Source organism: Zootoca vivipara, chromosome 4 (genome assembly GCF_965207765.1).
Source record: "Zootoca vivipara chromosome 4, rZooViv2.hap1.1, whole genome shotgun sequence".
Taxonomy (NCBI): domain Eukaryota; kingdom Metazoa; phylum Chordata; class Lepidosauria; order Squamata; family Lacertidae; genus Zootoca; species Zootoca vivipara.
Genome location: NC_142587.1, coordinates 41194288 through 41210290, shown reverse-complemented (window position 1 = coordinate 41210290; position 16003 = coordinate 41194288). Strand labels below are relative to the sequence as shown.

At 39.6% G+C, this 16003-nt stretch overlaps 1 protein-coding gene across 1 annotated transcript; it reads right to left on the bottom strand.

Annotated features, from left to right (window-relative positions):
• Positions 1-4663: 4663 nt before the first annotated feature.
• Positions 4664-15999, bottom strand: C4HXorf58 (chromosome 4 CXorf58 homolog). The gene is made up of 8 exons (XM_035116384.3): positions 15886-15999; positions 14138-14237; positions 12342-12436; positions 10818-10929; positions 9381-9512; positions 8648-8877; positions 6648-6789; positions 4664-5383 (listed from the first exon to the last, which is right to left on the bottom strand). The coding sequence occupies exons 1-8, from the start codon at positions 15933-15935 to the stop codon at positions 5225-5227; spliced, it is 1020 nt and encodes a 339-aa protein (XP_034972275.1). The 5' UTR covers positions 15936-15999; the 3' UTR covers positions 4664-5224.
• Between the last annotated feature and the right edge of the window lie 4 nt (positions 16000-16003).

Genomic DNA, 16003 nt, shown 5'->3' with positions numbered 1-16003 from the left:
GACAGATATGAGCTATATCTGTTTAATTTTAGCTCTTAATGGCACCCTTTCATGTATTTAAATTTGTTGGGTAACTGGAGGCCTCGTTCTTATCAATGTAAACTTATATTTGGTATATACTGATTGATTCAGTAACACTTGAACTCCTTTATAACCAGGTGATAAAAATGTCAAGGCTACCATTTTTGTTGTTTATAAAGTCAGATCCCAACCCATAGTCTTCAGTACTTGATTCTAGAAATACAAATCAGAAATGTTTATAACAATCACTGCCTCTGCTGTTCTTGATGGATGGTAGAGCTTTTTAGGTGGTGTTTATCGCAGAAGCATTGCAGCTGTACAGTTCTTTGCACTGATTGAGCTGCTGTGCTCAAAAGATGCAGAGTTAGGCAAACTTCTATTTTTTAAGCAAATTTAGAAAATAACCACTGGCTCCACAGTATACTTGTATGGAGGTCTGAGGATGTTGAGCAATTGTATCTTGTTGAGGTCACTTTCTTAACTATTAGACACCTATCTGCATATAAGTGATGATATCACTGAAAATAAATCTGAACAGAGTTCTGAGCTGAAATACTCAAGTTCCAGTAGCTGCCTGTGGAATATGGAGGTGAGCCAATCTTGCCTGGGCAATGTAAGGCTCACTGATGCTTGGCAAACTGCTTCGGAAGAAATGCAAGTGCAACTGTTTGTGTAAAACATGGAAGCATTAACTGTACCATTTTGTTCCAATACAGTGGTGCCTCACTTAACGAATGCCCTGCTTAACGATATTTCCGCTTAACGAAAGGATTTTTCGAGCGGAGGTTGCCTCGCTAGACGAATTCGTTTTACGAAAAATTTGTCTAGCGAATCGCAGTTTCCCATAGGAATGCATTGAAATTCAATTAATGCGTTCCTATGGGCAAAAAAAAAAATTTAAAAAAAATTCAATGCATACCTATGGGATTCGCTAGACGATTTTGTTGTTATAAGAAAAGACCCGTGGAACGAATTAAATTCGTCTAGCGAGGCACCACTGTATCATGAACTGGAAATCACTGTAGAACATGTGCATTTTGTATTCTGGGAGTTGAAGCTTATGCATGCTAGAAACCTCCACAACGGACACATTTGACTGACTGTGTCTTGTTTCAGCTCCTGGATTACACAGGCCCCAAAGTAGTATTAATATTCTGCATCAAACATGTAAACGTCAACCCAAAAATGTTTAAAAAAATTTCTATCTTTTTTCGTGACACATGGATCAAGATCTAAGCTGCACAATCTCACATGATGTGTCTCCCTGTGCATACAAAACAAGCACGTATGGGAAGAAGTTATAACCCAACCCTTCTCTCCTACCCCGCCCCGCCCCCCATATAAGCCATGGCTTCACATGTATTCTTCGCCTATCACCTTTAGCATGACCAGTGAAATCAAAAGCTTTCACTTCTGGTTTTAAATGAACCCAAGTTCCTCATTGAACTTGGGGAAAATCTGGTTTGCTTGATCTATGGTTTGTTCAATGAAGTCAAGATCAACCCATGTTTATGATCCTTTAAAAAAAAACAAAAAATCCAGTGTTCCTGGAACAGAGAACTAATACCTTTAAAATATGTTTCCATTGCAGGGGGTCCAAGGCTTACTGCTGCTCATGCATGCAATACTAAACAGTGATTTAGCATTGTGTAAAATGGGCCAAAATATCTCTGCACATGCAAAAATAAACAAGGGCACTTTGTTGTGAGAGTGCTTTCAAACACACAATCGTGTATAATGAAGCTGATTATACCATGTGCTCTGCTGTGCATCTGAATCAGCTTAGGCATCAAATTAGCTTTTAAAAAATGATTTATCTGGGTTTCTCAACCTTCGACAAAGAACAAATGTGTAGAAGATTTAGAAGTCATTGCTTTGCATATGTGCCACTTTTCAGCTTCTGACTTGAACTAGGCATTTGGTTTTCATTGTTGCTTTCAGCATAAAAGGAAGTTAAGTCTGAAATGATTCACCAAATGTAAAATATTGGAGAATTATGGCAAGCCAAGAATGGAAGGATAAGACTGTAAAAATATTTTAACCTGTTTAGAAATCTCTAGTGCTTGTGGTTATCAACCCTTTATTCTTCATTCCATTGTAATGCAACTGTTTAAGAAGCCCAATTCTGTACATGTTTTATTGGAAGCCCTAATGAATTGGGGCTTACCCTCAAGTACGTCTGCATGAAATTGCAGCCTTATTTTATTCAATTCCTATCTTTTACACTGGAGTTGTTTAATTGTGTTTGTTTTTATTATCATTGCCCCATGTACCAGGTTTGAAAAACCAAAATCAAGCATCTAGCAAAATCAAGCATTCAGTTTCAAATCTAAAGGATGGTATTGTTCTTTTCTCTTGTACTGTATATGGTTAAGAAATATTTGTCAACTTGGAATGTGTGTCCATGATATTTAGCCTATTATCTTGACTTTGCCTATGATGCCAGAAACAAATAGTATGTTCAAAGAACTTCTGTGCATTACTTGAGTTTGTTTGCTTAATATAAGAGAAAAGGATGCACCAACTTTTCTTTAGTTCAAAATTCTAGTTCTCTGGCATCAGGTACTTGCATCTTTTTCCTTTGATTCTCAACACATTTCCTATTATGGACTAGAATTTGTCAAGTATTAGGCAGACTAGTGTAGGCTCATAATAAAAGGCTCAATACTTTAAGCCCTATGGTTTTCATTTGCACTGGTGCTTCAGTTGCCTGTTCAACTGGTGCCAAAACAAGGGGCATGAAACATAAAAACTCCATACACACAGTAACCACAATCCAACAAATACTTAAGCCCTCAGGTTCTGAAAGGAATTTGTTTAACATGAGCTTAAGTATACAGTACTGCATTATACAGTCGTACCTTGGTTTTTTTTAACAACTTGGAACTTGAACGTCGCAAACCCGGAAGTAGGTGTTCCAGTTTGCGAACTTTTGTCTCGGAAGCCAAACATCTGGCGCAGCTTCCGTGGCTTCTGATTGGCTGCAAGATGCTCCTGTAGCCAATCGGAAGTTGCTCCTTGGTTTCTGAACGTTTCAGAAGTCAAGCTGACTTCCAGAACACATTCTGCTTGAAAACCAAGGTATGACTGTAAAGGTATATGGCCCATACGTTTCAGAAGAAAGGGGGACATGTGGGGTACATCAACTGTAGGGAAACAATGCTGGAAAATAAGTGGCTGCTCTTAATGCTTTTTAAGGGACCAGTGGCGCTCCAAGGAGTTTACATACTAATGGAAAAGTTGACTCTTGCACTTTAGTGACATAAGCCAACAATTTAATAGATGAAAAGGTTTGCAATCATTCTAAGCCTAGATAAAGCCGTGTTTGTGTTGACACAACTCCCCCCCCCCAAACATGGTAGCTGAGAAAAAGGATAAAGCTAGAATTGGAAGGTTATAGCATACATAAAACTAGACATATTTAGTATGATGCTTAGGCCATTAGTCACCGCTAGAAACCAAGTCCTTTAGAAACCATGCGGATGGAGTCAAACTTAAATAAACAATAATTGGGATGATACTGTAGAACTCCATCACTGCTAGTCCTTTTTGCTTGTTTCATAAGTTAAAGGGAGAAATGCTTTCTTCTTATTAAATCCTGGTTACAGAACTTGCTAATGTTCAGAATACTTTTATTCTGGAGAGAACAAACATTGTGAATTCTGAACTGGAGAATGGGCAGTGTAGCATCAAGATTGCCCATGCATGGTGTAAACTGTAGAAGCCAATTAAGGGTGATCTTATGTCTCTGTAAAACAATATGTACTGCATCATTAAAGTGATAGGAATTGAAAATCTTAGTTTTCCTATAGTGTGATGTCTTATCTGTGGCAGTTTTTGTTCCAAATAAGTGTAGCAAAGAGAAAAGCAGACAGAAATTTGGATTAATCTGGATTGCTTTGGTGGACTTTTCAAAATTATAGAATTGAGTTAGGATCAGGATTCCAGTTATAATCTCAATAACTGGTAATCTTTACTATTAATATTAATGCCATTGGAAGTCTGGAAAAGAGTACTAGTGTAAAGCAAACTATGGGTCTGCAAATGTTGTTGAAGCACAACTCCCACAAACCCTGATCATTAAATGTGATGGCTGGGGCTGATGGAGATTGGCCATCTTAACATCATGTGGAGAGCCACAGGTTTTCTGCATTCCTGGTGAAAAGGTTACCGGGCTGCAGTGGCATATCCCTATATGGCATAAATTCTACTGCTGTTCTGAATGAGTTGCCAAAGGTTTCATGAACAATGGTCTTGGCAAGTTAACTTGGAAAGCTATCTTCTAACTGTGCTGAATCAAATGGAAGTACTTTGTTCAAACATATACGCAAACTCAAATGTGCGTGTTGGGGTACTTTTTCCAGGAAGGTTCCCAGAGCTGCTATGAAATTCTTGTGATCTGTCCTTTTAAACTTTCTAAAAGCATTTTTTCTTCCCACCTGTTTCCAAACATTAACTTCTCTCATGCTGTGAATGCATTATGTTCAGTGATGCATATGTACTCTATTCTGTTTTTAAACTAATGTGTAAAAATTGTATATAAAAAATGTAAATAAAATATTTTTAATCTTTAGGGTACTTTGTCCATTGTGTATTATACTTCAAGTTCTTCTTTTCTATGAGTCAAGCATGTTGACCTAACTCAAAAATTACTGTTTATTTAAAACATTCAGCCCAATTGGTAAGCAAGCACAAATGACTGTATGCTAAAGTGGACACTAGATTAACATTGCAATTTACCAGGCAATATCCTGCTGTGTCATACTCAGTGTAGACCCCTTGAAATAAATACACATCCTGCAAAATGGATCTACCCAGAATATGACTTAAAATGGAGATCATACACCAACTTTCTCTCTTTGTGCCCTCTTAGCTGTAATTCAGAAAGGGAAACTATTACTCTCTACTCAATGTTGTCCATGTGGGTTCTAAGGATAAACAACTCTGCTTCTCTCCCTATAGGTCATGTTTCCTTCCCTCTTATCTGCTAATGATACCACCACCACCATCGTTACTATAGCACAATAACTTGCTGCACCATGAATTTCCTAAAGCACTACAGTAATTATTCACATGCTATTCATGTCCTTCATGACTGCAGCATGGTAGGAGAAAATTACACACATCAGGACAAATGATCTGTTTTCTGCAATTCTGTGATTCAAGCAGAAGAAATGGAAGGGAACATAAGTTTTATAATGGGTTAGTCTCCCCCAATATCTTCCACTCGTAGGGATCTGCTCCAGTCGTATAGCTTCACTGCCTCGTGCTCCCAGTCTTCATCTGACAAAACACTTTCACGGCTTGACTCTTCAGTGACTGTGGAGTCTGAATGATCACTTAACGATGAAGTTCTCAGCATCTGCTCCAAAATAACAGAGTACAGATTATTCCAAGAAGAAATCACAGCTTAGTTGTTTAGCCTCATACTCCTAAACAGAATCCATGGTATATGTTGCACTATAAGGTAGAATTCAGTGTGGGATGAGGGTGATCATTCCATTAGTGCAAGAATTTTTGCTTCCCAAATGGAACCATCGCCCTCCCCCCCTGTGCACTGTTCTATGGGAGTTCTCCTGACCCCCACAGAGCCAACAAAGGGGTGTGGGGCTGTTGCACTAGCAGTTCTTGTTCATTTAGTTGAACCCGCCCCATAATAAATAAGTAGCAAACAAACAAATATAAGACAGTCTTGGATTGGACACTTGAGCAGTGTCTGCTCTAATCTTCCTTCCTAGGCTATGTTGTAGCAATAGTCAATGCACTATGCATCAACCAGGATGGTGTCCTTCAATAGGGGCCCTATTACAGGTTTTGTTGCAGAATGTAACTTACTAAAGCAGAGCTTATTTTCTAAACCACTGAGCCTCTTGGGCTTGCCGATCAGGAGGTCGGCGGTTTGAAACCCCTGCGGTAGGAAAGTAAACGGCATTTCCATGCACTCTAGTTTCCGTCACAGTGTTCTGTTGCGCCAGAAGCGGTTTAGTCCTGCTGGCCACATGACCTGGAAAGCTGTCTGTGGACGAATGCCAGCTCCCTTGGCCTGAAAGCGAGATGAGCGCCGCAACCCCATAGTCACCTTTGACTGGACTTAACTGTTCAGGGTTCCTTTTGCATTGCCACTTAGTCAGAAGCAGATCTCAAACACCAGGTGTTTCTTTAGGAGGTCTATTACAATTAAGGACTGCAGCCAACCCCTTGAGATCAACGTTAATTCCTGCATTTTTTGCATGCCAAAGCTACAAATGTGTTGTTTTAAAATTTTGGAGATGGATTTCTAATATGTCAAAATGCCTTTTAATAAAATAAAAATGATAGGATCAGTAAAATACAAAGTTTTTTTGGCCCTTTATTTAATAAGTTGCACAAATGTTCCTCAGCATAGGTGATCAAGAACAATTACCGTAGTTAGACATACGGTAGTGTTAGGCTGTTGTCCTCACTTTTCTGATGGCTTTTATGTAGAACAAGTAGTGTTACCCTGGTCATAATCTTAGAACTGTCTTACTAAGTTCATCCCAAGGGGGAGAAACGATAAAAGCACTTTAAAACACACTAGTAGAATCCTAGCTGTGAGATTTATCAGCCTTTGATTTGAAAATTTATTTTTCTTTTAACATGCTCACCTCTCTTTGTTTCTCAAGGCTATAAGCCCTCCTCAATTTTGCATTCTTCTTCTGAGCTTGGTAAGAGCGACGCCCAGTTCTATGTGCTGATTTTCTACTCAGTTTTGAGAGGATTGCAGTTGTGGGAATTTGTGGTGGAGATCTGGGGGGTAAACAATGTTTTAAACACTTTCTCCACATAAGTGTACAAAATCAAAATGTTATCAGCATTCACTATAGAATAAGGAAATTCCTACTTTACAGTGTAATCCTAGGCATGCCTATTCAACAAACTGCCCCCAAGTTAATCTGGATTTAGTCCCAATTAAGTCTGCATAGGACTACAACTTTAAAAATGTTTTAATGGGTGCAGCATTAGGTTCCACCAGTATGAATGAGTAGGCCTAACTGCACTGTAATGCTTGCACATTTGTTGTCAGTATTAAACGGATATATTTTTCACTGCCACAATGAAACATTACAATAAGCAAAACCAAAGCAACATGAAAATACACTTCTGTATCATACTATCAAAATACTGAAACTACCACAAATATCTATTGCATTGAAATCATGTTAAATATAAATTAATGGGAGCTGAGCCATTTAGCATTACATGGAAAGCCCTTTAAATACATAGCTGCAATGAAACTAAACATAATATGCAATTGTTTAGATCATAATATATAATAAAATAAAATAATTTATTAACTAAGAGCTGTAAGTGGACAGCTAAGGTCAGAGCAATGCTTATCTATATCCAGAAGGGGGAACACCTGTCTTCAAATAAACATTCCATTCCATATCAGTCATGCACTTTGTCTTTATTATTATTAATATTCTGTTGGGAGCCGCCGCAGCCAGATGTGCGGGGAAATATACATATACGTGTGTGTGTGTGTGTGTGTGTGTGTGTGTGTGTGTGTGTTACCGTATATAAATATAAGGCCATCTTGTTTAATTATTTCTCTCATTAAGTATGCAGAATGCTCATTAAGTGTTTGCCAAAACTGGTGCTTCGGAATAATTCTATGACCATCTGTGAAATGTGGTTGACTGCAACTTTTAATGTTTGAGCAGAAGCCTTCATAGCTCTTTATACCCCTTATCTATGTAACCAGCAGCATGGAATTTGGACTGTTGCAAATGAGTCATTTAGAGTTGTGGATACCCACAGCCGCTTTCCTAAAAAAAGCCCCTCTTGAGCAACCTATTCTTCCCACAACACTCTTTCACATTATCCATCCCTTTGTGCTTCTGGGCTCCAGCTGGCATAAAGTTTGCCTTGGTGGTACCTCTCTGCCTGCTGTTGTGAGTTTACTGTGTCAGTGTATCTTGGGACTCTGATGGGAGAGTGGGATTTAAGAGTGATCCTGTTCTGTCTGCTGGGCATAAATTCTAGGACAGGATCATGCTGAAACTGGTTTCCCAGAATGCAGGATCAGGCCTACGGTACACAATGGAATTCAAAAACCTTGATAGTTTATCTGCCAAAGATGGATTCCTGGGTATCTTACAAGGCCTGCAGCTTTAGTGGCTTTGTGAATAGAAGAGGTCTGGCTGCCAGCCTTCCCACATCTGTCTCAGGGTATGGGAGTGCAGGTGCTACATCTGTGTTTTATTATTATTATTAAAAAGCAGCACTCATTGGGTGGGCAAGGAGGAATGGAAACTAATTTCACACCATTTTATTTGCTATTTACAAAGAGAGAGAGAGAGAGAGAGAGAGAGAGAGAGAGAGAGAGAGAGAAACACAAGGGAAGAAAGAAGGTCCAAATTATCAAGCATGGCAGCTGATATGATATACCTAGAGCTTTTCAAACTGTGTGTCATGACACATTAGCGTGTCGGCTGCAGTGTGTAGGTGTGTCACGTGAACATTCTCCGCGCTCCTCCCGGGGCTGGAAAGGGATTAGTTTAATCTCCAAGTTTACTAGTAAAACTGAATTACTATGATGTGAAATGATGCATTTCTAAAAAGTGTGTCACCAACATGAGGAGTTTGGAAAACTCTGATTTACCTGATTTGACAAATAGCCATGATTTGAGCACGACACGTTTCTTCATTCTGTGGCCTCAGCAGCAGAAATGGCAATTCCATCCTAAGTCTGGTAGATAGCTTCCCAGACTGTGCATAGTCCATGATGTCATACACAATCATTGATCTGGGGAAATCATGTAAAGACAGCCTTCTCCAGCAGTTATGTCTGCCACCATAGTATGCTGGAACCTCATCCAAGAGATTGCTATACTAGACAGTCATGAAGGAACAATATGTATGAGAAAGTTGTACTAGGATTCTCTGGTTATCTTTTGTAAACTACCCTCTTTACTGCAATTCTTCCATTTTATCAGCCAATAAAATGAACCCTAAGGCTCCAATTCTGTGAAGTAAGTGCCTCTGAATGCAGTGGAACTTACTTCTAACATATGTAGGGTTGCATTGCATATTATTACTGCTAACATAATATTTTCTATAGGATCTGTTGCCTGGATTATTTAACTGAATTTTACAAATACACAAATATCACAGTGTGTGTGGTAATATGTTGTTGCCTTGCTCTTACTAGTGTTGTATTTAAGTTGACTTTGGGGCTGTTCTGATCTTCCTCCAAACCTCTTCCCAAGTGAGACTGAAAGCAGGGTCTTGGACTCATTCATTCCCTCCTTCAACCCTTCCCACGTGTTCGGTCTTTTTCATTATCAGATTAATTAATTATGGCATAAGGGGTGGAGAACATAAGCATTGCTTACTTGTACGTGGTCTCTTATTGTAGCCACATCCAACTCCTCTGTTATTCCGTATTTCTTATGCTGAAGTTCATCCTGCAGTATCTGATTATAATACGTCCGGTATCCCATTAACTTGCAAGCATCAACAGCCGCCTATCAATCATCAGAAAATATAGAAAATAGCCTCAGTGTCACTGTAACTCTACCCTAAATCACCATTCTGAAATCCTCATGCATTCAAGACAAAACTCAGCCTGATTATACCATTATAATCAAAAGTGCATCAAATTTGTATCTGAAAAATTTATAGGAGCTTGATGATTTATTTTCTAAGGCACAGTTCAGAAGCTTAGTGGAAAATAATCCTAGTCTCATGAAGGAAATGTAGCTGCATCCTGCTTTCCACCATGAGCTAAGTGTTACATGCACCCACATCAGTTTTTGAGAGGGAAGAATAGCATGAATATGTACTCCGTACAAAGTGTGTGCATCTTCACAATGTGAAGAAGCAGGTATTGATGGGGAGGGCAATCTATACACTACCTGTGATATCTTAGAACCAGTAAGACTAATAACTCAAAAAATTCTAAAGAATCATAGAATTGTAGAGGTGAAGGGATCCCAAGGGTCATCTAGTCCAACCTCCTGCACTGCAGGAATCTCAAGTAAAGCATATGTTAGATAGCCATCTAACCTAGGCTTTAAAACGTCCAAGGAAGGAGATTCCACCACCGCCCGAGGGAGACCGTTCTACTGTCAAATAGGTCTTACTGTCAGAAAGTTTTGATGTTTAGTCGGAATTTCCTCCAGAGCAGAAGAAAACAAGCTTGCTCCATCTTCCATTTGACAACTCATTAGATATTTGAAGACAGCTATCTTGTCTCCTCTCAGTCTCTAATTTTCCATCACACCCAATTCCCTCAACTGTTCCTCATCAGGCTTGGTTTCCAGACCTTTGTTTTTGCTCTTGTTGGAATTGTCTCCATTTGTACCTTCAATATTTCACCTTTAAGAAACTCCTGTCCATCTTGGACTCCCTTCTCTTTAAGTATTTCTGACTATGGCATCTCACCCAGTAGTTCCTTAAGATTTCTGAAATTAGCCTTCAAGTTCAGAGTGGGTATCCAACTATACTGTACTCAGCTTTTCCTTGCTTCTATATAATGAAACCCAAGAGAACATGATCACTTCCTCCCACAGTTCCCAGTAATTTGACTTCCTCACTGGCTAAATTAGGATCTCTGCTTGGCTTACTTAGGCCCATGGACTGAGATTTCTGCATTGCATTGCAGGGGGTTGGAATTGTTGACCCTCATGATCCCTTCCGATTCCTCACAGCTGGTGTAAAGGTATCATAAGTAAAGAATGGTGTGTTTTAAATATAAAGAACAACTTATTATAGTTTCAATCTTAAGTAACAGATGATACAGAACATTAAAAAAAAATCCAATAGGTTACCTCACTTGTTGCTGTTATTACGCTTTTCCCAGTGATGTAATGGGTGTTTTGGTCTCTTGACTTGCAAAATATCTTGAACACAACGAAAGGGGGAAAATCAGATCCAGCTAATCTGAAGGGAGGGGAAACACCAGAACTTAATTACTGGTACCTATTGTTATTAAACATCTTATTTAATTCCTTCAGTAGCACCTTAAAGACCAACTAAGTTTATATTTTGGTATGAGCTTTCGTGTGCATGCACAATGGCCAGAAGTGTGTATCTGAAGAAGTGTGCATGCACACGAAAGCTCATACCAAAATATAAACTTAGTTGGTCTTTAAGGTGCTACTGAAGGAATTTTTTAAATCTTATTTAATGTTTGGCAATGGAAGTGACTGTTTTCACTTTGGTTCTAATTTAAATAATATATTTGGCAATGTTTTAAAAATCCATCTGTGGTTTTATTTAACAAAGGCAATCAAACGAATTATATCCTTAATCCCAAACACATGTTAAGAGTATGTTCCCTTGAAAGGTATGGGATTAGCTCCAATCTGTTTGGAAATTCAGGTCTATGGGGTGGATTAAGCTAACCTGATTCGGTAGTAGAAACCAGGGCAAGGATTCCCAATATTGCAATGGAGCTTCCCCCTCCTCTTCCCCCAAATCTGCTCTGGGTCAGGAGAACCCCCAGAATAGTGCATGAAGGAAGAAATGGTTGCATTGAAAGAAATGAAATGCTTGCATTGACAGAATGATCAAATTAGCACAATGTTGAATTCTACCTTATGTGTGTAAAATGTTTTCCTTTCTGGATCTCTATCTGCTGGGAACAGAGAACACATTTTGCCTCACTGGACTAGAATTGAATGTACAGTGCTAAACATATAGCTGACCAGTGAGTCTTGGCACATCTTGGGAGGAAGAAGTGAAAATAGATCTCTTGCTGCCCTCTCTTAACAGCAGCTCTGCCAATGCTATCAAGTCAATGGAAATATATGGGTGGGACTCAAGTGTGTTTAAGGCAACAATCTAGGACATAGTTATAAGGAAATAAGATCAAATGTTTATGTTCAGTAAAATCACTTGATAAAGTCTGTATCATTTCAGACTATAAGCTGTCTAAAGGCCTATCTATCTTTCTTTATTTCTTTATTTATTTATTTCTCTCTATCTGCACCTCCTGCATGTTGAAAATCAGCATATCAAGCAGAAAGAGATATGTAGGACTGCAGCCTTAGTTACTGTCATCATTAAAAATAAGCCTGCTCAGATTGAGTCTATATTGGTGTTTTTTCATAGTAAAGTATCACTATGAGATGCTTACGATTCATGTATACTACTGTTCTTATGAAGCTACTGCCACACAAAGTAGAATAATACATTTGTTCATTTATCAATAGGAACAATTCATTCTTAATTACTCTTCTTTGGAAGAAACATACTCCATTGGAATCAGCCCACAAAGGTGAAGAAAGAGACCATAAAACTAAACAAAATATATTAAACCAAGGCATGGAAATTTAGTACAGTACTTTTACCTGAATCGAACTCTGCACTTAAGAGTAGGGTCTTTAAGAAGTTCAGCCTCCAAAGGACACACTCTTTTCAAAATATCATCGGTAATGCAATACTCCTGAAATAAAATATATGTCTTGCTCAGAGAGTTTTCAACAAGCTTTGTTTTAACGCAGCATTTAAAATATATCTTGCAAAAAAAATTAAGTATATATGAGACAAAACAAAAGAAAGAAAAAGCAAAAAAAATCTATATTGCTTTTCACTGTGAATAACAATTCTAGAGCAGATAACAATAAAATGTACATATGAAGGTAAAAAAAAGTAATGGACCCCTGGACGGCCTGGATGGTTAAGTCCAGACTTTAATTTTATAATTTAAAATTAACATCAATGTACAAAAGTAGAAATTATTCTAAGGACAACCCCTCTTGTAAACAGCAACTACTCCCCAAAACAAAATAAGAAACAAACTCAGTGACCACAGAATGTTGAGGGTCTATATGGATGGGAATGGAAAATTGGAGGAATGGAGTATGCAGGAAGAACGCATGGCTAACTAGAACCCTGAATAGGAACATGGCACACTGCAACTTTCTGTTGAAGGCCCATTTATATAGTCACCTTTTCAGTCTGAAAAAGAACAGGTGCCCGTCAACATCTAACTTCAACTAGAATGTTGAGGCATTGGCTATTACAGGGTCTGCAGCAAACCAACACATCTTCAGACAAATTAGAAAAAAGTAACAGTTGGGTCATTATTTTGGTTATTTGGTTTGAAAGGCATGGAAGACGGAGTAATGAAGAGTCTTTCAGATTGTTTGGGGGGGGGGGTACTTCTGGTCAGAGCCTGGTCCCTGGATAACCAGGTGGTAACAATGGCCAGAAGTGCTTTTTATCAACTTCAGTTTGTGCACCAACTTGTGCACAATCTAGAGAGTAACTGGGGTTGGCCTCATGCTTCAACCACATACAGGATAATGTAATGCACTCTATATCTAGTTGCTTTGAAGATGGTTGGACAACTTCAAACAAATGCATCTACTATGGTTTTGACTTCAATTACCCGTTTCCCCTATTTTAAGACGTAGTCATAAAATAAACCATAGCAGGCTTTTTAAGCATTCAAGGAATATAAGCCATACCCCAAAAATAAGACATAGTGATAGGCGCAGCAGCAATGCCAGCTGCGGCAGGAGGAGGAAAAAATAAGACATCCCCTGAAAAAAAAGGCATGGTGGTTGTTGTTTTTTTGGAGGAAAAATAAATATAAGACGGTGTCTTATTTTCGGAGAAACACGGTATATTATCTAATATAGTAGCCTTCTGTATTGGTTACCAATTTATTTCTGGCCTCAATTCACTGTGATGGTTAGACCTTTAAAATCTTAAACCAATTGTGTCCCACCTCTGAGCTTCTGAATTCGTACTGTTTTACTTTCAGGAGCAATAATTATTCCTGATGGGGAAATGGCCAAAAATCAATTCTTGCTCCTCCACAATTTAGGATGCAGCAACTTTCTGGTGGGCTTTCCTCTCCAGCCCCTCTGTGTTAGCATATTTCTACTGCCAACAGTGACAGAGAGCATGAAAGCATTATCCCTGGGTCCCTGCTGGCTTTGGAATATTTGTGTGTATACTGCTGCAAACAAAACAAATACATTCATGATACCTTGAGGGATACCCCTTGAAAGCCAGAGCTTGTTTCTATTCCTCAATGCATCCATACAAAGGGAAACCACTTTAAAAATAGAGATGTAACGACACATTAAACTATAGGATTACATCTAGTCAGCCCAAACCACGTGCAAGAGCATACCGCTGCCCGAATTGTATGTTTCATGAGTCTATACAACCGTATCCTTGTGTGACTCCACCATGCCTTCTGAATAGTTTTTGCTGCTGTGTCAGGATGATACCTGGTGGAATAAATTGCAAGTCACCAGACTATGGTGATTGGAACTTAAAATTATTGCCAGAAATCAATTACATCCCCACAGGCTCATACGGGGAGGAAGGGTGCATAGCTGGGTACACTTGTCCTGGACCTCAGAGAGCTATGACAGTCAGGGCGGGTCCGCTAGGGGCCTGCCAAACTTATGCTGTTTGAGTTTATAACTTTACCCTAACAAGACTCCGGCCCCCAGGCCTGATACAAGCTCTGTGCCAGCCTGCACCCACATGCTGGAAAGAGCATCCCTGTTGCTTTCTGTTTTGCAGCTATTGAAGACACAAAGTTTCTGACAATGTTTGAAACTCCCATTGTTCTAGACACATTTGAGAACAGGGAATTCCATTAGCACAAGCAGTTTGAGCTATAGGTGCAGTACTGCGCCTAAAATTTCAGATTAAACCTGCAAAGTGGAAGGAAAGGAGGACCTTTTTCTGCCTCCCCACTTCCAGCTACTCTCTGAAGGCTGGAGAAGAGACCCTCTTATGCAGGGGTCAGCAACCTTTTTCAGCCATGGGCCGGTCCACCGTCCCTCAGACCATGCGGTGGGCCGGAGTATATTTTGAAGGGGGAAAATGACCGAATTCCTTTGCCCCACAAATAACCCAGAGATGCATTTTAAATAAAAGGACACATTCTACTCATGTAAAAACACGCTGATTTTCAGACCGTCTGGGGGCCGGATTGAGAAGATGATTGGGCCGCATCCGGCCCGTGGGCCTGAGGTTCCCTACCCCTGCTCTTAAGAATATTAGGGGGATGGGCAGGGGAAGGACTAGACCATGTGAAAAATGAACATAATTTAGCTGCAATTCATTCATTTACAGCTTTGCATTCTTGTTATTAAAAAAAGCATGGCTAAACATTCCGTTGTATCCATAACTTAAAGTACCATTTAGCTCCTAGCTGTCATATATGAGTTTCTAATACTGGTTTCTGACCATCAAAAAGGTGCCACCCTTCAACATAGATTAAACTGTGCTCTTTAGGCCAATGTTTGTGAGCCATAAAAGAACATATATTCGTCAGAAAACTGCTCACAAAACAAGGTGTTCTATTTGTTCAACCCTTGTAGTTTTGGGGGCCAGAGTCCGCACAGATCCATATTCATATTTAAAGATTGATTAGGTTTTTCCAACTTTTCAACATGTTACGTTAGGCTCCTCCTGCAAATACGTTAGAAGCCGCCGTTTGGGACTTAAACCCGTGGTATGCTTAGACTAGGAACTCAGCTAGCTATACAACTGCAAATAAAACGTTTTAAGCGTGTTTCAAGTGCAATATACAATGTGACACGAGATGGCAATGGTGAGCCTTATGGAAAACTCAATGTATTTTTTTAAAAAGCATTTTCAGAACGGCTTTTACATGTGTGTAATTCGATTTATTTCGCGGTTCCTTAACAGTTGGGTGAGGCCGAAATTCAGCACGTGGGCGAAGCTACATTTACTGAGCGTCTGCCTCACATGAGGATGGTAAAAGCCGCCACGCGAAAAGGTGCCAACCCGCACGGCCACCTCCTCCTGCTCTATCCTTAACAAATTCACGATAGAATTGGAAAAGCATAGCTCACTTTCAGCCCAGAGACAGGCTCCCGGTTTATCCGACGCCCTTACCTCCGCTTTGCTCTGCTGTCTCCTGCCAGGCGAGAGGTCCTGCTCAACATCGTGGCCAGCCTCGACTCAAGAGCCCGCAGGCGCCGCACTCGAACACCCTGTCGCCTGTCGCCTAGCA